Genomic DNA, 24,509 nt, shown 5'->3' with positions numbered 1-24,509 from the left:
ACATCACGCAGCCTGTGAGATCTTAACTCCTCAACCAGGGATCGAACCCTCGCCCCCTGCATTGGAAGCACAGAGTCTTAACCACTGGACTGCCAGGGAAGTCCTGAGTTGTAGTTTGGTGCTAGGCTGTCTTTCATGACCCTTAACCCTAGCAGAGAGAGAGCAAGTCTTAGACTCAGATCCTTTGGCAGAGCGTATGACTGAATTTACACTTTAATAGCATCATTCTCTTATTTATTTTTTACAATAAGCTATTTAAGGTAAAGCAACATTTTAACATCCTTTTTTTCTTTGGCTGTGCTGTGAGGTGAAGCAACATTTTAACATACTTTTTTTCTTTGGCTACGCTGGGAGGCTTGCAGGATCTTAGTTCCCCAACTAAGGATCGAACCCAGGCCTTGGCAGTGAGAGGGCAGAGTCCTAACCACCAGACCGTCAGCGAATTCCCAAAACATCCTTCTTTTAAAGAAAATAAAGTGTCAGTTACAGGAAAGAGTGAAGGAATTAATAGTGCAGGTGATGGCTAAACCCAGGAATCTGGGCAGTGTTGGATTAAATCAACCAGCCTATAGGAGCACAGCCTAGTAGAAAGTTTGTCTCCTCAGCCTGGGCCTGGCTTGTGGCTCATCTCCAGTCACACCCACTGCCGGAGAAGGGATCAGAGAAAAGGTGGCTTCTTGTCCCCGCTGCTTTGTATTCGGCCTCCTCTCCATGATTCTGACAGACTGCTGTGGCCTCTTCCGCCATTTCTGAGCCCTGTTGGGCAAGGGAATTCAGAGATTCGTGAGGCTTCTTCTGGTCCAGGGGCCCCTCTGGTCTAGAGAGGTCTAAGGGGGAGGGGGGGAACTTCCCTGGCTGTCCAGGCCAAAAAAAAAAAAAAGAGAGAGAGAGAGAGAGGTCTAACGGGGAGGAAAGGAAACTGAGATAGATTCCAGTGGGACCATGTGAAGAGGGTTGGTGTGCACAGGGGATTTTAGTAGATCAGAGATTTCCGGGGGCAGGGGGCAGGGGGCAGGGGGCAGGGGGCGGGGTGGGTGGGGGGAGATGAGAGGAGGGGCTTGCAGATGGGCAAGAGAAAGGAGTTCTGAGACAGGTGAGTCTGGGAAGTTCTTGGGAATGGGAGCTGGGAAGAGAGGGTGGGGCCTATCCTCTGCCTTAGCCTGGGCTATTGGATTTATTATTCTCCGGGCCTGGAGTTCTTAACCTGGCCGGATTAAGTATTTAATTTGGAGGAAGGTGTGGCAGGTGAGATAGCTCCTCAGAGCCTGATGAAATGTAGTTATTTTGTGAGATACGGGGAAAAAAACCCATTTTTCCCATTGTGAGCTTGTTTGAGAGTTTGGTGGTTAGATGGGAACTTCTTCAAGATCCACTGAAGCATTTATTTCAAAGTACCAGAGACAACAGAGACCAGGGGTGGCTGCTGGGTAAGGGAGCCTGAGGCATCTGAATGCTTGGGGCTCTGGCCTCTTCCCAGGCCACTGTGGCTGTCCCAGGACATTGTCCTGTAACAGCCCTGAAAACCCATTTGGGGAAAGGGCCAGGCTCTCAGGGCAGAGGCACCCACGGCAGGAAGGAGCCCCATCATGTGATTTCTGTCACCATGTTTGGCTTCTTGCTTGTTCATTCACTCAAGAACCATTCATCAGCACATTCGAAGTCTCCAGCTAGGCGTCTGGTTGCTGACGGCTGTTAGTGAGAGAGACTTAGGCCATGGGCTCTGCACCCAGGACTTCTCAGCGTGGTGGGGAGACAGGTCGGATAGAGCCCAGATATTCTTGGTGCAGGATGATACTTGCTTAGAGAGAGAGCATTTCACACATTTGTCCTACGGCCTGGCCCTTCAGTGTCCTACCCTTGCCTGCCTAAATCCTTTCTAGCCTAGTAAACACAACTTTCGCTGCCCTTCTGCCCTAGCTCTGATTACAGAAAGCTGGGAGTGACGAGGTCCACGTGTGGGGGGTGGAGAGATGGCGCCTCTACCAGACCTGGAGAGCGGATGGAGTATCCAGTAGGCGCCAAACGCAAGTTAGTTGCGAGAATGAATTAGTAACAGCTGACGGTGCGCGCCTGCGCGCGGCGGGGGCGTGGCCCGGAACAGGGGCGTGGCCCGGTGCTGGAGGGAAGGAGGCGGGAGGCCGCCGCGGCGCGAGCAGACGTTACTGGTCGCGCCGGATCACGTGAGCACGCAGGCGCAGCGCCGCGCATCCCGCTCGCTCACACAAAGCCCAGACGCGGAGAAAATGGCGGCAGGGGTCGAAGCAGCAGCCGAGGTGGCGGCGACGGAGCCCAAAATGGAGGAGGAGAGCGGCGCGCCCGGCGTGCCGAGTGGCAACGGAGCTCCGGGCCCGAAAGGGTGAGTATTCCACAGCTCCTTGTCCCAGGCCGGGCACTTTTGCGGCGGCCGGCGGCGGCTCCGTTAGGTCTTGGCGGCTTCCCACCGGCGCGGCCTCGGCCGGGCTTTCCCCTCAGGGTCTGCCGAGGGTGGGGGCCGCCCAGGCCGTGAGGGGTGAAGCCGGGCGGCCCCGGGAGCGCCTCTAGGACAGCTCCTTCTTCCCAGGCCTCGGGCCTCAACTCCCCCGGTCCCTCCAGGCCGGGTCCGACACCGACCCTGACGCAAAGGCCTCAGGCCGGGCCTCTGCGCGCGGGGATAATGGCGCGCGGGCCCTGGAGCCGACGAGCCCCGGAGTCCGCGACCCGCTCGCCTGTCGGGTGACCTTGGTTGGGCGCGTGGTTTCACGTCTCTCCGCAATGGCCCGGGGCCTCAGTTTCCCGATCGGTAAAGTGGGGGGAGGGGAGGGATTGCGCACGCAGGATCTCGCCCGTTGTCGGTCCGGGTAAACGGTAGCAGAGGCGGGTGGGTATCGGGAAGGACCGCGAGGCCGGCTCCGGGAGCCTCCTCCCCTCTCCCGCTCCCCGGCGCGCGCCGTTCCCCTCCTCTCCAGCCCCCCCCTCCCCCGGCCCCGCGATAAGTGCCTCGGTCAGAACCGCCCCTCGCTCCACGCTCTGGCCTCGGCTCAAGTCCCTCACCTCCTCCCCAGGTGCGCAGTAGGTATTTGTGGAGAGATCGGACCTGCTGCTCAATGTTCAGCCGTAGAAGCAAACTATACGGGGGGAAAAAAAAAGGGAAACATTCTCTTTCGTGTTCTAGGGGAAGATTTTTCCATCATCAGGCGGGTTCACCCATTTCCAAACTCCCGTCACCCTTTCAGTCCTGTTTAGAGGTCTGTCTCGGGTCCTCGGTTTTTAAAGTTTCCATAAAGCTTTAAAGCATTCCCTTATGTCCCCTTGAACCCCACTCATTCTGATTACAGCCGCCTGAAAGATGGAGAGGCGTTTTGCCTCCTCCCGGCAGCTGTGGGGGGAGGACAGGGGAAGGCTGGGCACACATTTGATTTACCACATACGTTTTTTAAAAATTGTGGTAACATACGTAAGGTGAAATTTACAGTTTTAGCCATTTTTAAGTGTACGATTCAGTGGCATCAACTGCATTTGCGGTGTTGTGCAGCCATCACCAGTATCCGCGTCCAGAACTTTTTCATCATCCCAAACAGAAACTAGCTGTTAAACAATAACTTCCTCTTCTCCCTCTCTCCTGGTTACCTGTGTCATACATTCTATCTCCTATGAATTTGCCTTCCCACAAATTTTTAATGTGCATAATTGGAGTTCGTGGGGATTAAAAGTGAATGTAGTTAAAGCGCTTTGTTAATGAACACTCACTAAATACTAGCTTTGTTGTTAAACTTTCTCTCCTTAGGTGGGGAGGAACAAAATACCGTGGTTACTGGTCCTTGGAAATCAAGAGAAAGGCATCTTAGAAGTATTCCCAACCTTTTATTATTGAAAATTCTGGAAAGGGATGTGTTCATTTAAACTTTTTTCATTACCTATTTCCTTTCTTTATCACAGGATGGAGTGCTGCTAGAATCGTGCTAGGTGAGAAGTTATTAGTTATAGATTATAGCATCTGGGGTACATTTTTCAAATTTCCCATTTTCCACTGTCCATTTCCAAATAGTCATTTTGTGACGCACGTTAACACATGGGCTATTAGAAAGAACCTGAAGGTTTTAGAGCTAAAAGAGCCCTTGTTGGAAAGAACCTCAAAGTCTAGGACTGCTTAGTAGAGACTATTTTAGGAAGTTAGGAACACTTAGATCTGTTTCGGAGGGCCATTGGAAAAGTTAGTGTGCGTGGTGTTTTTTTTTGCATCACGAAGCTTTTAAAGCAGAGTTCTTTAGAAAACAAAGCCCCCCACCCCCCCCCCCCCCCCCCCCCCCCGCTCACAGGGAAGGCCAACGAATATTTTTGTAGTAAAGTAATTGTGCTGTGGTATTAGTAAAAGGAGTTAACTAGGTAGGGAGCTTGGAGGGGCTCCCCTCCCCCCAGCCTAACCTGCTGGGGGCAGTTAAGAGGCGTTCCTCTAGGGGGAGGAGGATGAAAGACGATGGAGAGAGGCAGAGAGGAGAGTGTCCAAAGACTAGGAATTTTTATATTTATATATTTGATACGTATTTATAAAGAACCCAAACTGCTGGAGCACTGGGGGCCAGCTGGTGGGCAATGAATTCCAGACTAAGGAATTTAGATTTTTATCTTGAAAGCCTTTGAGGGAAGGGAGATGAGTGAGACTGGATTCTTCTTACCTTTGTCTCCGCCGGGAGTGGAGTGTGCTGTAAACCAAAAAGGCAGTGAGATAGCAAGCTTGATGAGGACCCCAGATAGGACAGCTTGTTTTGCAGTTCCTTTTCTTCTGGGTATAAGAGGAGGGTTTGTTTTATTTTGATGAGAAATCTGTTGCATCTAAAGACAGTCAAGGGACTTCCCTGGTGGTGCAGTGGTTAAGAAGCCGCCTGCCAGTGCTGAGGACATGGGTTCGATCCCTGGTCTGGGAAGATCCCACATGCCGCGGAGCAGCTAAGCCCGTGCGCCACAACTACTGAGCCTGCGCTTTAGAGCCTGCAGGCCGCCACTACTACTGAAGCCCGGTGCCTAGAACCCGAGCTCTGCAACAAGAGAAGCCTCCTCAGTGAGAAGCCCGCTCACCACAACTAGAAAAGCCTGCATGCAGCAGCAAGACCCAATGCAGCCAAAAATAAATGAATAAAAATAAATAAATTAAAAAAATAAATTCTGAAGTTAAAAAAAAAATAGTCAAGATTCAGAGTTAGAGTATATTAGTCAGGAGGTAAAAGCGTTCATTTTAGAGGAGTATGTAGGCTTAGGTTTGATTTTTTTTTTTTTTTTTTAATTTAAAATTTTATTTTTTAAAAATAAAGGTTGCACCGTCCATTTAAAATCAGTGACTTAACCTACTCCACTTTCAGAGTAACCTGTGGCTGAATCAGAAAACTGAGAGATAGGCTATTTTAAAAATATTTAAATTTTAAAAATGTATTTAGTATAAATTCCTGGGGATGTAATGTTAGTGTTGACACTGTTTTACAGTCAAGAAAAAAATTTTTTTTTTTTTTTAAACAATTGAGAAGACTCAGGTTAAGGAAATTGACCCAAAGAATCTGGGGGAGGCCATCTTGACTCCAGGTCCTTTGCTGCTTCCACACACCACCCTGGTAACCTCTCACTGAACACAGTTATTTGAAGTGGTTTGTTGTTTTTTTTTGTTGTTGTTTAAACCAGATTCTCTGTGCTTTGCAATGATTTGAGTGTTTGCTGTACTTTAAAAAGTGATTGTGTACTTGATAATAATTTTGAGGCACATTTGATTGTGAGCTCAAGATTAGAATAGGGGCTGTAGGTTGTTTGAATGCATGCTGCCAGCTCTTTGCTTTCACTTTGCTCTTTGATTTTATTCATGGCTAGGCAGGGAGATACTAGTCTGCAAAGATTAGGTTGTTTGTTTCATTTAGGAGTTGGCAGATGGTCTCTCCCATTACCATGTTTTGCAGTCATAGAGGTGAAAGCTGAATTGCTCCTTTGGTAGTCTGTAATGAGTACAGTGCCTAGATTTCCTCAGCCACGGCCCCATGGGCTTATTTTAAAACCTAATCAGTATGTGCAATGGTAGAAGGCAAGGAGTGAATCATTCTCCAGAAAATTTTTGGTACAAAAATATATCATTGCCACAGTTAGTGTGCCAAGTCTGTCCTTTAAACTTGTCAGTGTGGATAAGTAACCTCCTTTCACAGATGAAGGAACTGAGGCCTGACAAAGAGTTGGTGACATTGGGGTTCAGACCTAGATAACCCTACCTCTTAGTCATCTGTAGTACTGCTCCCTTAGGTATTGCGCTTAACATTTACCAACCTGCTTTTTGTTAGGCTGATCGTTGATTCTCACGACATCCCTGTGAGCTACATGGATACAGGTTATGCTGGTTTTGCTGGTAAAGAACCAGAGAGGGAAAGCGCTTAAGTCACGTGGGTAGTTAGGAGGTGGACCTGGAGCTAGAATAGTGCTGTGAATAGTGCTCTCTGCATCTTAAATGCATTAGGGGAAACTCAGGATTGAAAGGATTTCTGTGAAGAGTCATTTTACATAAGGGATGGTTCTCAAGGGAATATGGGGGTGGGGGAGTCTTTTCCCTCAGGAGATGTGGTCAGGATTTCAGCGTGTCGGGGTTGCCATTTCAAACTACACTCTTGATTGAAAAACTGAGAATAATGAGAGTATTATACGTGAGAGGGAATGCCATGGAGGCGTAAGGGAGGATAGGGATTCACTGTTTTACATGTTGAATGTGACAGCCCTTGGTGAAATAGGCAGGCACCCTATCTTTTTACTTGTGATCTTTATGTACAGTATAATTCTAGTATGGTGGAGCAGTGACATGTTAAATTATCAATTTTCAAAGAATGCAGTCAGTGAAACAATTCCAAAGCCATATTAAACAATTAATCTTATTTTAATGACTTGGGAGGTTCTTAAAGATAATTTGGGCTTATCTTTATTGATGTATCGTGAATTAGGTTGATAGAATGTCAGAGAAAGTTTTTTAACATATTGGGTCTATTTAGAACTTCAGGTAGATGATTGGGTGCCAGAATCAGATGGGGTGTTCATTGGGAATTGGGAGCCACTTAGCGAGGAGAATATTGGTAAGGCATTTAGCTTGCTTAGGTAGCTTCAGTTTCTTTGAAAGATGACAGATTTGTTACTTTATATAAGAGTTACAAGTCAAGTTATATTGGGGTTAGGTTTGAAATTTAAGAAACTAGTGGAAACTTAAAAAATGTATAATTGGCACAATAAACTGCGTAAGTTGGAAGTGTACGATTTGATACCCTCACTGAATCAAGATAATAAATACAACCATAACCCCCTTTGCTGCCCCTTTGTAATCCTCTGAGTCCTTTTTTTCCCCACCCCCAGGCCATAGTATGCATCAGTGGTTCTCAATGGGGTGATTTCTTCTTTCCCTTCAGGGGACATTTGGAAGTGTCTTGGAGATATTTTTGATCTTCATTTTCAAGTCTGAGGAGTGGGGCTGCTACTGGCCTCTCTTGGGTAGAGGTCAGGGATGCTGCTGAACATCCTACAGTGCACAGGGCAGCCTCCCACAACAAAAGGATTATCTGGCCCGCAAATATCAGTAGTGTTGAGGTTGAGAAAACCCGCTATAGATTAGTTTGCCAGATTAGATTTTCTCAAATATAGTTGTATATGATGATTAGATTTTCTCAAATGTAGTTGTATATGATGAAATCTTACCATATGTACTCCTTCTTTGTCTGATTTCTTTGAGTATAAGTATTTTGAGATTCATCCGTGTTGTGTGTAGTTCATTACTTTTTGCTGAGTAGTATTTCAGTGTATGGATATACTCTAGTTTGTTTATTCATTTACCTGTTAGTAGACATTTAGATTTCCAGTTTTGGGATATTACAAATAATGTTGCTATGAACATTCAGGTCTAAATTTTTGTATGGATATATTTATTTTCCTCTGGGTGAGTATCTAGTTGTGGATAATGTATGGTAGGTGTGTTTTAACATTTAAAATTCTATAATATTCTAAATTTGGGGTATTTAGGATAAAGCAGGTTATTTCGTCAGTGTAGCTAAATTATAATCTGCCTATAAAAATGTGCTTCTAAAAGGTTTTCACAGCTAAGTGTTATGTGTATTTTAGGGCTAGAAGCATATTCCCCTAATTTTATCCCGAAGGTAAGTGAGAAAATTGAATTAAACATGAAAAAACTGGGCTTTTCTTAAACTGTCACATCATCTATACTTGAACGTGTGTCACGTGAGGTTTCTTTGAGGGGGGTTTTCCTACAATTCTGTCAAGAATAGAGTTGATGGTGATCATTAGAGTTACAAAAAGGTCAATTTTTTAAGGAACTGGAAGTGATGAGATAGGAGGAAACTTCTCGGAGAGAGGAAATGATTAGCCAGAGAAGGACTTGGGTACAGTAGTGCTTTGCTCACACCTTGGCCATAACCCATTTGAGCTGCTTTCTTGATGATGAGCCACGTGATGTGGATTAACCCCAAACCAAATCCCCAGCTTCTGGGGTTAGATTGGGTAGTTTATTCTTAGCAGTAATGATGCATGGCAGAATATGGCCTAGACACTTTGTTACCTACTTTGTCTTGTAATTAGTTATTTATACATTTTGTAACTAATAAGGTGAGCTGGGCAGTCTTTGAAAACACAGGCTGGAAGCATTACTGTGTCATGCACCCTGTGTCAGAGTAATGTTTTTTAATGTAGATTGTAGAATATTTGGGTTTCAAAAGAAACCAGTTCTAAAATATGTTCCTACCCACAGACTCTCTGTAGGCCCATGAAATGTAGATTGATCTACATTTTATGAATTGTTGTAACACACTTCCTCCTTATGTACGGAGGGTAAAATGCATGCTCTGTCTGGCAGACGGGTGCAGGGCTTTCATATGGAGTGGATGGGTGGACCGTGCTTGCGGTGTGCAGTCAGCCTGAGGAGGGTCTGTTGTGAGCCTGGGTAGACAGAGTGAAGAATTCTAGGAATCTGGGGATTGGTGTGGCCCTACTCCCCCTCCCCCATCTGCCAGCCCATGTGAAGGAGGTCTATTTATTGCATGTTGGTATAGTTCAGATCATGGAGGAAGTTGCTTTCCTTAGTTTTGCCTAGGGTGATAACTTCACTGGGTTACCACTTGGCACGCCTGTGTGTGGATATGAGGGACCAGTAGAAAAAAGTACTTTGGGGACTACAAAAAGTTGCTAACTTCAATTTTTCCAAGTACACTGAAAGAAAGTCCTCCGCTACCATTGATGTTTGAACACTACCCCTCCCCCACACACTACCCCTCCCCCACACAGGGAGGACATATCCTAGAATAAAGATCAACCCTTTACGTTAAAGAAGGTGGTCTTATAGATCATCAGTACTGTAATCTTGACTTTTTGTTTTCTTTCCATTTTTGTCCTGGATCACAAAGTCTCTGCTAGAATCTGTAGTTTGGGAGTCCCTTGATTCTCACTGGTGGAAAGCATAGGGCTTGGGAAGCAGAAAGTGCTGGACTTAGTGCCCTGAGAGGACTTCTGTGGCTGCTGCCTCCCCAGTTGTTCCCGGTCAGCTCTCACAGGTGTCTGCCTGTGGTCAAAGGGGGCTCGGAACAGCCACACGCAGCCAGCGCAGGGCCACCCTGTCCGGTTCCTGGGCTCTGGACTGGGCTTCCAGCCTGTCTGGTTCTGTGCTTTGGGAGCCTGCATTTCTTGTGAAACTTCTCCTGCCCACTCTTAAGCCAGATTCGTACCTGTAGAGCTTAGAAATGTTACTCCATGGAAGCACCTAACACACAAAGGTAAAGAGTATTACAGGAAAGGCCATGTCAGAAAAACAAATCCACCCTTCTTTGCCAAAGGTGGAATTGTTTGCGTGCTGTCTTTAACCTACCGGCGTTGCTCAGACTTCAGTTTCCCTAGCCTCAAAGTAATAGGGTTGAGTAGAGAATGGTTTCTTTCCCTTAAAAATTTTGTTTTTAAAAATTGTAGTAAAATATATGTAAATTTTGCCATCCTAAAATGATTACGTGTACATTTTAGTGGCATTAGGTACAGTGTTGTACACTATGCCGATAGCCACTCGCCATTTCCAGAACTTTTTTCTTTTATCATCCCAAACAGAAACTCTGTAGCCATTAAACAGTAACTCCCCATTCCCACCTCTCCCCAGTCCTTGGTAACCTCTATTCCTTTTTTCTCTATGTCTGGCTTATTTCACTTAGCATAATGTTTTCTAAGTTCATCTGTGTTGAAGCATGTATCAGCACTTCATTCCTTTTTTTATGGCTGAATAAGTAATATTCCATTGTATGGATCTACCACATTTAGTTTACTTCGTTCATCTGTTGGTGGACACTTGGGTTGTTTTCACCTTTTGCTATTGTGAATAATGCTGCTAATGGTGTACAAGTACCTGAGTCCAATTTTTTTCTGCCCACAATGAAAGACACTTTTATTTGTAAAGCTAAAATTGGTTGGGCCTATGTGTACCACCTCATTTCTGTTCCATGAAATCTTATAAATCTTCCTTCTCTTTTCCTGTTTCTGTCTTGGAATTAAAGCACCTTGGGCAGGGAGTTGGCCTGTCTCCCCCACCTCTGTTAGAGCCCCACAGGAGTGTGTGAAGGCCTAGGAAAGCACACTTGTCTTGGGAATGATTTTTTTGATAGGTGGGTTTTAAGGAGTGTACTACTGCAGTTTTCTGCTCTATGGACCACTTTATAGTTTGTCTCAAATCAGGATCAATATTAGTCTTGTGTTACATGTAACTTTGTGTGGGATTGTACACCTGGAAAATCAAATATTGTCTTTAGTATTGTGCTAACATATGGACTTTTTTTCTCCCTCTCTTTTGAATTCAGTGAAGGAGAACGACCAGCTCAGAATGAGAAGAGGAAGGAGAAAAACATAAAAAGAGGAGGCAATCGCTTTGAGCCATATGCCAATCCAACTAAAAGATACAGAGCCTTCATTACAAACATACCTTTTGATGTGAAATGGCAGTCACTTAAAGACCTGGTTAAAGAAAAAGGTAATGGTACTGGTGGTTGAGTAGGGTCAGAAGGTTGGTGTGTCATCTTCTCTGTGGATAATTCCTTGGTTATTTTTTTGTCAGTGAAGCTGTTCTGGGTAGAGCATGTGTTCTCTCCAGGCTTGAGAGTGAAGCGCCCCCATCCTACTTTTTTATTTTTACTTTTTGTGGTCATGCACTTGTGTGTCAAAAAGGTTGTTTGTTTGATCCCTTGGCCTACGAATGATTTTACTGGCTTAATATGGTTAATAGGGCTTTGATTAAGCTTGAGGGGAGCCTCTTTGTGGTAAGGAAATTTTTTGAATTCTTCATATGAGGTGGGAGAAATTTTTTCTTGTTCCTTTTTGTTTTAAAATTCTGGCGGGAAGGTAGTTTGTTTAAATTTTGTGGCTGTCTTCCTGGGATCAAAATTTGGTAGCTGGAACTTGTGCTGCTCGGATCCTAAATTATAAAACCGTAGCTTGTATTTAAACTGTTAGGCTTCCCCACCCTGGGGAGGAAAACACAGAATAGATTGGCAATTGGATAGCTCAAAATAAAGCATCTGCTTTGTAGTTTGGTGCCTTTAGGCACGCATTGGTCACAGCCCTGGTGTTAAAGTCTGGCCTAGGGCAGAGGAAGCAACTGAATGAAGCTCCGCTGCCACCAGGAGGTCCTAGGGGGTTGGCTGCCCCCATGGTCCTCTGCTTTACCCACCACCACCACCACCCCCGTGCACACCACGTGTGTCCTCCTTCTTTTCACACTCTTGTTCTGCTTCTTTTGTCGTCTTTTCCTGATTCTGGGCCCTGCTGGTGGCACACAGGGCTAAAGAGATCGCTCAGCCCAGGTTTAAACAAAATTATTCGTAGAGAGCCATTTGTCTAATGCCTTGAGGTCTCCCCTCACCCCTACCCCAAGGGAAACCTAGAATCAAATTATTCTTAAATGGAGTCTTTTTGAAGGACTGAAAGGTACTGGTTTTTCTGGAGCATTCATAATGAAAAGAGATTTGAGCTTGATTTGTCAAATGATTAACATTTCAGTGACAGATGCCACTTGGATAGGCCATTTTGGTATGTGTACTGGTGCTCCCAGCATTGGGTTTTGAAATTATGAATGGCCCACTGCCATCATTGTCCCATCACTTTTAATTCAACCATGACATGCCAGAAGCACTAGGCACCATGAACCTCTCTGTACAGTCATGTAGGCTGCTCCCATGTAGTATTTCTCCAGGTAACATGGATAGAAAAACGTTTTGGTGTGAGATTTGTTTTCCTGCCTTGATCAGCCAAATCATTCCTGCCAATGCTCCTAGGGCAAGAGTGAAGTTTCTTCTTTTTGTCTGAAGGGCGTGTCATGTGGCATCCCAGATGCAGTGTTCTTGGTTTTTGGGACTGCTGCTTCAATAAAGCTTAGAATTTCTGTACAGTACAGTTGGGTCTCATTCGAATTAGTTTTTGGAATAACCCCCAAATTTGTGTTCTCGTGATTTGGTTGAAACGCTGAATTGATACTTCCATTGATAATAAGGTATAGTAGTTCCAAGAACCAGGAATGTGGCTTTGAAAATGCAATTGTTAGAATTTTGTAAGAGATTGCAGGCCAAATTATTTTTCCATTTTTAGGAGTGTGTGAACCAGTTTTGGGACATGATGGATAAAGTAGGTGACATTTTTACTGCTTTACCATTCAGTAATTCAGTTTTGGAAGCCTTAAAGCTGGTAGCAGCAGCAGCCATGACGTTTCTGGATGTAGAAGCAGTTCACCTCAATTTCCTATTTTGCACTGTATTAAGTGTGGAGCCAGCCTGGTGGTTTATTCGGATACTTCCAAACTGGTTCTCATATTCCCTCGGCATACTGCTATGAATGCCCTGGCTCAGCCCTTTCAGTGTATTTTTGGTGGTGTAATTTAGAATTACAGGTGTGCAGTAAATCAGTTATTCTTAACAAACCTTAAAATGTTCTTGTTTAGAGCTCCCCTGTACAGGTTAAATTAATTACTTTTCTGTTTAATTAAATTATTAGAAGTATTGGATTGTGGATAAAGGGATTCATAAGAGAAAGGTAATCTTTTTATGGTAAATCTTATATTCAGTATGTGAAGTCTAAAGAAATTTACTGTTTACATATGTACAATTTCTTTAAAATGTCCTTATTTTCATTATGTGGTTTTAAAAAATACTTTAATTCATGTCTTGGTATACCAAAAATATGTTTCAATGATTATTTGAAATCTGAAATATTTACTTGAAATGTGTTGCACATGTTTTAAGGTTTTTGAAGACTCGTGTTGCATAGGAAAAAAAAGTTGCGGATAGAGGCACTTACAATCTAAAAGTATTAGTCTCAAAATAGTCTCTGAAGTGGGCAAACCACAGAGATTTGGGCTGTTATAATCCAACCAGTCTTTATCAGTCTGCATTTTAAGAGTCTATTCCTGATGAAATCGCAGTGCTGTTGTTTCAGGAAACTAGTGGAATAGCTAGAATTAGTTGTCCTCGGCTTAAAGATCTGAAAAATGCTCTGTCATTGCAGCACTGCCTATAATTGCTGCCTGTCAGAACTCAAGTAGTAGCTTTGAGATGGCAAGACAGGAGTTTTTTTTCTAAGGATAATCACGCCTGAGAGTGCTTCATGTACCCCTCCCTAGTTCCCGATCTTTTCTCCCTCCTTGGACACCAAGTGTATATTCTCCATGTTTGTTAGCATTTAACAGCCTTCTAGGAGATCCTATTAATAACGCATGTATTATGTAAACATGCCACTTATGCCTTTTCCCCTGGATGGGATCACAAAGCTTGTTTGGTGGCACTATCATGAAATCAGCATTGCTGACTTTAAAGAGAAAAGGTACTGAGAGCTTTGTTTTGTTCTGTGCCAGGGTGCTTCCCCCGCCCCTCCCCCATCACATCATTCGGGGACATGGATTAAACAGCCTGCAGAATTGAACTTGAGCTTTCCCTGAGCTTTCCCCTTCCTGCTCTAAGTGTCTGATTGAGCAAAGGAAAGGTTTCTATTGTCCGTCCTTTTGATCACGCTTATTTTTAACGGAGATACTACTTGGAACGAATGACTGCTGTGAACACTGAAGAGTGGATTGAAACAAAAATTGAGAGCCAGTGTAATAGGAAATTTGAATTGGAGATTGCCAAACCAGGTTTGAAAGTGACTTAACAGTCTCAACAGCTACCTCATTTTCATCACTGTATCGATATTGGGATACACATCTCAAAAGAGTTTGACCATAAGGTCTGGGCGAAAAATTAAGACTTCCGTGAACAAAAGGTGATTGATCTTGGGAATTCTAAACTTAAATAGTGTTGTGCTACATTACCGAGAAGTCCTGTGTGGATGAAGAAAGCTCGTCGTTGGGCTGTTGTTCTCCTGGCCTAACCAGGGAGCCAGCAGCATCGAGGTGGGGCAGCTGCAACCGAGGCAGGACTGAGCTGCACGAGCAGTGAGTAAACATGGAGGACAGTTTGAGGAGGAAAGAAAGGAAGGTCAGTGATACAGCTTACTCTCAATCAGTCTCAAGTTTAGCAGCAGTCAGTTTAACTTGTGTAAGCAAAGATTTCTTAAGAACTTAATCCTTCTGTTTTTGTTGAATACATCACTTTAAGTCAGTTTCAAATTCCAGCTGACAGAAAACTGAGGCCCAGAGGGCAAGTATAGTCCAATAGTAAGTCTCTGTTGGCTCTTGAAGATAATCTACATTGTGGGTCTGTGGAGCAGAACTTTATTTTCAATTTAAGTAAAAATCCCTACCCAGTCTGTGTGGCTCCTTCATATTTTCCTTTGTTGGAAATTCAGCCTGCGTTTTGGAAAGGCCTGTTGATGCTAAAGCATTCATATCTGTGGGTACTTGGGTTGAACCTTAATAGTGCAGCCTGCCTGGCTTATTTGTTGGTTTTTGGTCGAGTTAGAGAGGCAGTATTCTGTCTCGTCCATGGAATTAGGAGAAAGAAGGTGTTTAATCATTTTCTAATTTTTCCATAAATTGAGTAATCATTGTATAGAATAATTATTTTGCCGTGTTTCAAGTTGTCTGTATATTAAAGAAACAGGCTTTCCAAGTTAAAATATGCATTTATTCCATGCACCCCTCCATTAGAGCATGCCCTGCTTTGGAGCTCCTCCCCACCCCCCTTTGAATTCTTTTCAGTGCAGCTTTAGCCCCTGTACTTTGTGTGTGTGTGTGTGTGTGTGTGTGTGTGCGCGCGTGCGTGTTTGTTTCAGCCTTGAGCAGTAAATGAAATGAGAAAACAGAAACAAATACTCTTTGTGATATAAGTATGTGCAGGAGTGTTAAAGTAGCTCCAAGGGACTACGTGAATTCTTTTAGTGTTGCTCATTATCTTACCCTCATGATATGCTTTATTCTTGGGGTAATATTTTTAATAATCCACCTAAATGTTGGTTAATAATGAGTTCTTTGAGCATTTTAAAGTAAAGGTAGGGACTTCCTTGGTGGTCCAGTGGTTAAGTCTCTGTGCTCCCAATTCAGGGGGCCCAGGTTCGATCCCTGGTCAGGGAACTAGATCCCACATGCCGCAGCTAAGACCTGGAGCAGTCAAATAAATAAATAAATATTAAAATATCTTACCTTTAAAAAAAATAAAAGGTAGGTGATGACATTTGGCATTAGATTTTTCAAAGTCTTAGTTTTTTCATTTAGATATTTTGATGTTTAAAGCTGCAGTAGAATTTGTCTTAGTAGCCTGCCCTTGGGATTCCATGGATTCCATCTATGTTCAGGAATGAGAGGAGCAGCAGTATTTTTCATTAATACCTGTGAATTCCATGTCTGTGAGACTTGCTACTGCCAGTTTGTTAACTCTGCCTCAGTCCTAACTGATCTGCTCTGGTTGATTTGCTCTTTTAAACTTCATTTCATTGAATGTGACCAGACTGTGAATAGTTGGTAAATTTTGCCTTCAAAGTTTTGTTGATAGTTGTACTGACTATACTAAACAGGTCTTTGCCTAAATAATGTAGAACTAAAAGGGAGGTGGTCTTTTAAAGGTTTTATTATTCTCTTCATGTAGGGAAGTATGAACTGGCAACTGTTGCAGATCCTGTAACAGTGATTTGCTTACATCTCTGAATTGATGTGGTCTCTCAGGGTAGAGATCAGAATATTATGAATTCATGAGGAGCATGGTCATTATTGTTGATACTCGGGAACAACACTACTCATGGTAGAGCCGCAAGGCTCGCCTAACCTATGGCTAAACTGATAGGATGGAGGCTTTTTTAAATGTAATTTTTTGTTTTTAATAAACAACTATACCATTTGGGGAAAAAGAGGGAACATTTTAAGCAGAGTATTGGTGCAGAGGATTGAAGTTGGATTTGTGCTGTCTCTAGAATGTTAAGTAGAAAAAGTCCTAATTTCTAAACCTGGCTTTTTGTAAAAAATGGTTATGACCATGGAAAAAAGTTTGGTTTGGACTTGCTTGGTTTCTGGGTTGCAATGACAGCTTTTTGATATAAATCAGTGTCTTTATGGGCACAAACTAGAAACTTTGAAAATACAACAATATTTGAATTCTGACAACGTAGTTACAGCTGTCAGAGTTAGATACTGTGATTGTTTTAGTTATTTTTAAGGTTATTAGGCGGTAGTCACAGCTCTAGGAAGTAAACTTGGGGTTGGGTCTCTTTACTGTCTTGACACTACTTGGCATTTTCATCAACGTGGAGACAGGGGCTGTTGGTCCTCAAATGGCTGCTGCTGTTGAAACAAATGGCTTTTAACATGGCCTCAGGAATGACCACAACATTTTGGGAATTGCTTTATTTTTGTAAGGATAACAGAAAGCCAATTTGTATGATTGTCCCTTGGCTGTGATCATTTTTCAGTTGTACATAGTCCAAAAGTTAAACTATACCAGTCCCTCCTAATTTGTTTCTTCATTTCTTTGCACTGATTCTCCTTCCTGTTTTGTGCAAAGTGCTGGTTTGGTTTGTAATATTTCAGGAAAGGACAAGGGAGGTGAGGCTATACAGTTAAACTTTGAACACTTGGCCTTCTTGCTGCCAACTGCCATGCAAATATACTACTAATATGTCCTTCAAATTTTTAAAAATACTTTTATTTTACATTTCAGTCTTTCCTTGGTATATTAATTTTAAAATCTTCATAATAATTTTAATATCCTTTGAACAAAGGAATTAGACTAGGAAGGACTTGGGCCCATTAAGAGGGTTATTTTTACCCTTGGCTGCTAAACCAAATTGAAAGCTGAATGAGAGAAGGCTTTACCATCATAAAAATAATCGTTAAAAAAGAAAAAGTATTTCTTAGAACAAAAGCCCTTTCTTGACTTTGGAGAGCCTGCTTAGATATTGTTTCCACAAAGTTAACTCTTAAATTTCTGGGGGGTTTTTGGTGTCTGTGTGCCATCTTCAAGTTCAGCAGCCATTTTGGTGGTTGTCTAGGTGGGTTCTAACATCTGGTTGTGGTGGTCATGAATTGGCAATCCAAACCTTGAGGAAAATCTGCGGAATCTTTTGAAATGCTTTGTTTTTTCCCCTTTGTATAGATTAGCATCCTAAGTGAGTCTGTGTAGCTGTTTAGATGCAGACTGAGCTCTAAGTTTGCATTTATCTGTGTCCTTTAATGAGAAGGTTGAGAGAGCAGCAAGAATACAGCCTGGCTTAATTTTAATTCACTGAAGAGAATCCAGATGCTGCTCTGGTTTTGTGATAGAATATTTACACATCCTACTTGTGACGGTTGTGGAGCCTAGTGCTGTGTGCAGGACCAGCCACAGACTCTGTGGGGCCCAGTGCAAAATGAAAACACAGGGCCCCTTATTTAAAAATTACTGAGAATTTCAAGACAGCAACAGAACATTAAACCAAGTGCATGGCCCTCAGTGCAGAGCCCCAGGCGATTGGACAGGTTGCACACCCACGTAGCCGGCCATGCCGTGTGTGCGCCTTTGAGGATATATATTATACATATACACATCTTTGTAGTTAGCATTTGAGCTCAGTTCAGTGGCATTGCAATTTGTGTGCTGTTCACCTTCTTTCAATATTAAGAGTGTATTTGTAAAACTGTTTTCTTCCTTTCTCCAAAAAAGTGAATCATGCAGACTTCTTTCCTGTAGATTTGGATTGCCTCTAGTCATGAATGAGTATTTCAGACAGGGAAATTGATATGGAAATCTGTGGAAATAGCTTGTTTGAGGTGGGAGGAAAATCAAGGACATTGTTAACAAGTTTCACCTACTTTTACTGCACACCTGTAATGCCTAGTGTGGTGGTTTAGAGAATATGGAGTGTTTCTGGGCTTTCTTATAAGGCAGAGGCTCCATACAAGGTTGCTGATGATTGTTCTAAATTCCCATTGTTTTCTTGGCTTTTCTCCCTTGGTTTATGTGTCGTCTGGAAACTGATTTGTAGTTGGTGAGGTAACATACGTGGAGCTCTTAATGGACGCTGAAGGAAAGTCAAGGGTAAGTGTCTGAGAGAATTTCTTCTGTGGATTTACTACATGAAAAATGTAACTGTATGGTGGCGTGGAATCGAATGAAATCAGGAAGGCAGTGAGTGCTCATGTTATAGTAGCTATGTTTGATTTTGCCAAACATTCGAGTGGGGTGGGAGGGGATTTGCAAACGGGAGTCCCGCTTTTCCAAATGGCTGGGCAAAGAGCTTTTTGGTATTCTGTTTGGATGCCCAATTTGGATAACTGGGGACCAATAGCAGCATTGTCTCTTTGTTAACAGAGGAATTGGCTGTGTGTGAATTATGCATGGAATTTTAGCGGTGGTACATTAATGTAAAACGTGTGTTCTTGTCTAGAAAATGTTACTTTTGGTTGTTTGCTGTATTTGCAAGTTGCGTGAACCAAAGATTCTGAAAAGTTGCCTTTGTGCCAGTAAATTGTAAAACTAATACTAAAACTTGAACGTTTAAAATTGGCCTAGTTTAAAGAGAAAATTAACTATTTTCTGTCGTGCAATAGAATGGCTTAGAATAATCAAAAGGATGAGCTTAATTTATGGAAGGGATGGATTTAGGAGGAGTATGATAAGGAATTGATTGAGTACAGAGAGAAGCAGATCTAAAGTTTGTGTGATTTCTCGGAGAACCTGAATTTAGGTCTGCTCATTATAACTTCAGCAGCTATAGTGCAAGGCTGGTAATGTGAAGGAAGAGGAGATACTAAGGAGCTGAGCTCTTAATAAGGAAGGCTAGGCAAGACACTTCTGTCAGCTTCCCCTTAGAAGGGTTAATTTAAAAACTGTTACATAAATCATATTTTTAATTTATAACTGTCATTGAAATTTACTATTTTTTTCTTTTCTTTTTTTCCCCTTGCTCTTCTGACTGTCTGTGGCTTCTTCCAAAGGGATGTGCGTAAGTATTGTCTAGTTACTTATTGGCAATTGAGCCTTCTAAGTTGTAGGACTGGTTTCACTCATTTCCTTTTGACTCTTCATAGCGTTGTTGAATTCAAGATGGAAGAGAGCATGAAAAAAGCTGCTGAAGTTCTAAACAAGCATAGTCTGAGTGGAAGACCACTGAAAGTCAAAGAAGTAAGCTCATGAAACACTGTGGATACCATTTGTAGTTGTCGAGTTTCCCTGTTTGGAGTTAGGAAAAGACAGAATAGTCCTTGATGACATTTTACGGAGCAGAACAACCTGTTGTTGTTAATGAGGAGGGTCAGTCACAGGCTTCAGCAGTCATTCCTGTAAGAACTTTGGGATAGTGGCTGAGCACATCTTGAGCCACTGGTGACTGCCTTCCTAACATCTCTGATTTGTATTAGGCCAGCCTGCCTTGGTTTTCTCAGGGGCAGTCAAACTGAGTCCATGGTTTTTTTTTTTTTTTTACTGTGTGTGTGTTTGTTTTTTTGTTTGTTTGTTTTAAGGTATTCTACATCTACAGTCTGAACCCTGTTCTTGGCCCATCTTTTTTCTTTTTAAAAATGAGTTTAAATCCTTTTTCATAGCTAATCCAAATCAGGTATCTTCTCTCCCTGGAGGGAAGTGGGAGGCTTTTTGTTAATTCAATTCTTCCTTGACTTATTTTTACCTCTTATTCTTGGAGGAAGGTCAGTATATGCGAGCTCAGAGAGGAAAGCATGGTAGCGCTTAAGTTCTCTTGTGTGAAGGTAGCACGCAGAAGGGCAAAGAGTTCAAGAATATTGTCAACACCAGAGATTCATAAACCTTTCCAGACTTTACACATGAGTCAAATGCCTGAATACTTGAAGGATGGAGTACCTTGGTGGTCTAGAGCTGTGTTCTGAAACTTTTGGGAAAACCACCAGTTGGGTTTGCAGAAATTATAAAACCCCATTGAGTTAGTGAGATTCAACTGTACCAAGCCCTTGAAGATCTTATTTCAACCTGGAAGTTTTAATGTCATCCACCCCCCCCCCTTTTTTTTGCTTTTTTAACTTTTTTTACTTAGTTCAATTGAGAGCTAAATTTTACACCCTTCCTTTCTTCCTCATTCTTTTGGCTAGAATTGTTCCTGGCCTGGTGGTTTAGTTTTACTTCATTTGAATTTTTTGTTACAGATTTTGAGAAATGGTTTCCAAACAACCTCTCAATCTCTGAAGTTTTGGGGGTATCACTTACTGTGGGAGCATGGTTTTAATTGTCACTGGGTCAGTTAAATGTAACCCTTTTGTGCTTGTTTTAGGATCCTGATGGTGAACATGCCAGGAGAGCAATGCAAAAGGTGATGGCTACGACTGGTGGGATGGGTATGGGACCAGGTGGCCCAGGAATGATTAATATCCCACCCAGTATCCTAAATAATCCTAACATCCCAAATGAGATTATCCATGCATTACAGGCTGGAAGACTTGGAAGCACAGTATTTGTAGCAAATGTAAGTAAATGGAAACATTGTTTCATAAAGTTTGATTTTCTACTTTAGACAGTCTTGTCAATGTGTTATAAAAGTAGTTCTGACATTTGAGAAGAAAAACTTAAAAGAGGGTTATGTTATCTTCTTGATTTATTTAAAAAATCATCCTTGGGCTGGGCTTTGTCCCCTAATGACCACTGCAGTCATAAGTCACACAGGCTTGACCATGGTCCTGTTGGGGCCATGTTTATGGAGTTTTGCTGGTGTGTATAAAAGTAGGTGCAGGGTAAAGTGTATGAGCAGAGATTGTGTATTGACATTTCCCTCTTCCTGTTAATGTCTGGGTGAATGGTAATACTTTGCCATTTGCAGAGGGAAGTATTTTTAAAAGAAAGTGGATTGGGGAGGATGATGGTAAACCTTATCTGGGGAACAGCATTTTTTAGTATTCACAAAATAAGCATTAACTTGAAAGGTATGAGGTGACTTAAATTGTTATTTCAGAGAAAAGAGACAGTAAATAGTAGAAGGCAAACCTTCGTAATCCTATTTGAAAAATTATACTGACATATTTTTGTGACATTATTTTTGTGACATTTTCTAATGCTTGTTTTCCAACCAGAGCATGTCACATTCATGTAGTAAAAATGTTTACAATGAGATTTTCCTCCCCTTTCCCTTGATTAGCTGGATTATAAAGTTGGCTGGAAGAAACTGAAGGAAGTTTTTAGTATGGCTGGTGTGGTGGTCCGAGCAGACATTCTTGAGGATAAAGATGGAAAAAGTCGTGGAATAGGCACTGTTACTTTTGAACAGTCCATTGAAGCTGTGCAAGCTATATGTATCCTTTTATCGGAATTCAACTCCTGGTGAATTTAGTTTAGCCTAAATGTTGTATTAGTAAGACAGGTTTGTGTGGGGAAGTGGTAATTTTGTGTATTAGTATTTCTTATGTGACTAGAGAGGATACATTACTATGGATATTACTAAGGGAGTACAAAGTATCTACATAGTATTGTACTTATGTAGATAGAAGAGATGGTTAGAAAACAGGCACATGTCCATGAGTGGTCTTTTCCATTGTCTTCTTTTTAGAGGAGACTGGTTTGAAGGGAGAAGTCCAAAGAATGTGCCACTGGAGAGAAATTCAGTGTTATTTCATATATAAGTCCTTATAGGGCCCTATCTCTTCAGTGGATTAACATTCTGGAAGAAGCACTTCTCTCTGACCCTAGGCTGCTCACCCTACTCACCCCAGAGTTACATCTTTGTAGTCACAGGGAGAATACCACACATGAACACTATCACTAAACTCAGGCAAGATTGTCACTGAGTATATTACCCAGAAAACATGGTACTCCAAAAAATGGTAGGACACCTGACTTACTGGACACATACAGAAAACTGATCTCAGTGCTTAATTGACGAGGAGGATGGTTTGGTGAGAAGTGTAAGGTTTTATGAATGGCGCGCCACACCTAAGGAGTAAGCGGAGGTTTCCTTTTTTCCCCTTGAGTGTTAGTTATTGTCCCTTTAATGTTTACTGTAGGGATAAATACTTGAAAGTATAAACAGGAATCAAAATTGCTCATAAATTCACCACTTAGAGGCACTGGTGGCAGCAGTTGGGGTATTTTTCTTTTAGGTATTTCTGTTCTGCTGTGCGTGTTTCTAGAATTGCAAGAAATAGCCTTAATTGTAATATCAGCTATGTTTAATGGCCAACTGCTATTTGACAGACCAATGCACGTGAAAATGGTAAGTTAATAGGATCTTTCCTTTAATATACTCAGATAAGTTTAGCAAAAACACGGGTTTATTAAGAGTATACATACACATAGCCACTGTACTTTTATTTATGGATCAGTCCAAGTTAAAGGGTACAGCACATTGAGCAAATTTATGACAGAAATAACTTTTTGCTCATGCACCTCTTCGGATATTTTTTCCTTTGCACAGTTACTGGCATGGTCAGGAGGTCACTTGCGTATCCTGCTTGAGCAAGTGATCAGTTTCAGAGAATGGTTTTATATATATAGGTTGCCAGTTTTCAGAGTATTGCAGTACGTTTAATTAGCATCATATCTATTGTGAACATAATTAAGTCTGATTCAGAAAGCCTTTAAAGTTCTATTGAAGCGTTTCAGTATAAACATTAGCCCAATTATGGCTGTGCCCAAGATGCCAAAGATAATAGTATTAATACAAGCATGACCGGAACGTGCTGAGGGCAATCTAGTCAGGGTTCCAAATCAGGAAGGACATAAAAGGAGCTCTAAAGGAATTTTTTAGTTTCTTTTAAACATTCAGTTTAGTGTTTTGAATAGATAATTGCTTCACATGATTCAAAAGTCAAAAAGCATGAAAAATTCAGTGTGGGAGTCTTGCTCTTACTTTGTGCCCAGGTTCCATCCATCCCCCACAGTGATATGAATGTATATTCTTTTAATCTTTCCCCCTTTACACAAAAGGTAGCAACTCTTCACGTATTCTTTTTATACTTGCATGTTATTCTATGGCATGGGTGTATCATAATGTATCTAATCCATCCTCTGTTGATAGGAATGGTTTCCATCTTTTGCTGTTGCTAACAGTACTGCAGGGAATAGTGAGATTTATTCACTTTCTCTTTCAGGATGAGAGGGCCTTACCAAAGGGAGATTTTTTCCCTCCTGAGCGTCCACAACAACTTCCCCGTAAGTGTCTCAATTATTATGGCTAAAATTTTGAATTTGACTTATTCTAACCAGAAAACTGCAATTACCTTTGAACTTGTGCCATGTCATTCTTGTGCCATGTCAGTTATCTTGACCATTCTTGAGTAAAACATTCAAAAAGGTTGTTTGTTTGTTTGCCCTATAGATTTTTCTGGGTGAAAAAATGAGTAGGGAAATTCACAACTTAGGAAGGATTGTTAGGATTACACTGTGGTGTGAGGCAGGCTACTCAGGATGTAGAGGCTGTAGTTGGGAAGAAACAAACTGCAAAGGGAATTAAAGCCAGGTTGCACTTGGGTTCAAAAGAGATTGGTTATTACCATGTGGCCTAGCAATTCCACTCCTAGGTATACTACAAGAGAGCTAAAAACTTAACATCCACACAGACATTTGTACACAGATGTTCATGGTAGCATGAGTCTAGCTGATGAATGGGTAAATAAAATGTGATAAATCCACACAGTGGAATAGTACTCAGCCGTAAAAAGGAGTGAAGTACTGATACATGCTACAGCATGGCTGAACCTTGATTCCATCTCTGAGAAATGTCTAGAATAGGCGAGTCCACAACAGGTGGATTGTGGTTGCCAGGGGCTGGGGAAAGGGGTGAGTGGAGAGTGACTGCTTATGGGGATGGGATTTCTTTTGGGGGTGATGAAAATGTTCTGGAATTGGATAGTAGTAATGGTTGTGTAACTCTGAACATACTAAAAATCACTAACTGCACACTTTAAATCGGTGTGAAGTACAGCAGTCAGAAGTTTTATATAGTGTTATTCGCAACGTGCAGGTGAAAATCTATCCTGGGACAGGGGAGGCTTGTTGGTTGGTTGGTCACTGCGTGGGTGGAAACAGCGCACAGTAGTTAAGTCCTAGACACTCCCTCTGGCAGGCCCACAGAGAGGAGCAGAGCCTGAGCACAGACAGCCCAGGGAGTGGGAGTGAGGGCCTGCTGTAGCATGAGGGTTGGGGAAT

At 42.3% G+C, this 24,509-nt stretch overlaps 1 protein-coding gene across 11 annotated transcripts in view; it reads left to right on the top strand.

Annotated features, from left to right (window-relative positions):
- The first annotated feature begins 2,200 nt into the window (after positions 1–2,200).
- Positions 2,201–24,509, top strand: part of HNRNPM (heterogeneous nuclear ribonucleoprotein M) — a 38,954-nt gene continuing 16,645 nt past the window's right edge. For 6 of the 11 annotated variants that reach the window (XM_068537079.1, XM_068537077.1, XM_068537074.1 and 3 more), the window contains exons 1-5: positions 19,442–19,529; positions 20,647–20,838; positions 21,505–21,658; positions 22,526–22,575; positions 23,453–23,513. In XM_068537079.1, the coding sequence (XP_068393180.1) occupies positions 19,452–19,529; positions 20,647–20,838; positions 21,505–21,658; positions 22,526–22,575; positions 23,453–23,513 (535 nt within the window). In that variant the 5' untranslated portion in view covers positions 19,442–19,451. Of the gene's footprint in view, positions 2,357–10,820; positions 10,991–18,390; positions 18,444–19,342; positions 19,351–19,435; positions 19,530–20,646; positions 20,839–21,504; positions 21,659–22,525; positions 22,576–23,452; positions 23,514–24,509 lie in introns of those variants that run through there. The other 5 variants (XM_068537080.1, XM_068537081.1, XM_068537076.1 and 2 more) reach the window with 3 other exon arrangements.

Source organism: Eschrichtius robustus, chromosome 2 (genome assembly GCF_028021215.1).
Source record: "Eschrichtius robustus isolate mEscRob2 chromosome 2, mEscRob2.pri, whole genome shotgun sequence".
Classification (NCBI taxonomy): domain Eukaryota; kingdom Metazoa; phylum Chordata; class Mammalia; order Artiodactyla; family Eschrichtiidae; genus Eschrichtius; species Eschrichtius robustus.
Note: the sequence above shows the minus strand (reverse complement) of the source record. Positions and strands in the feature narration are given on the sequence as shown.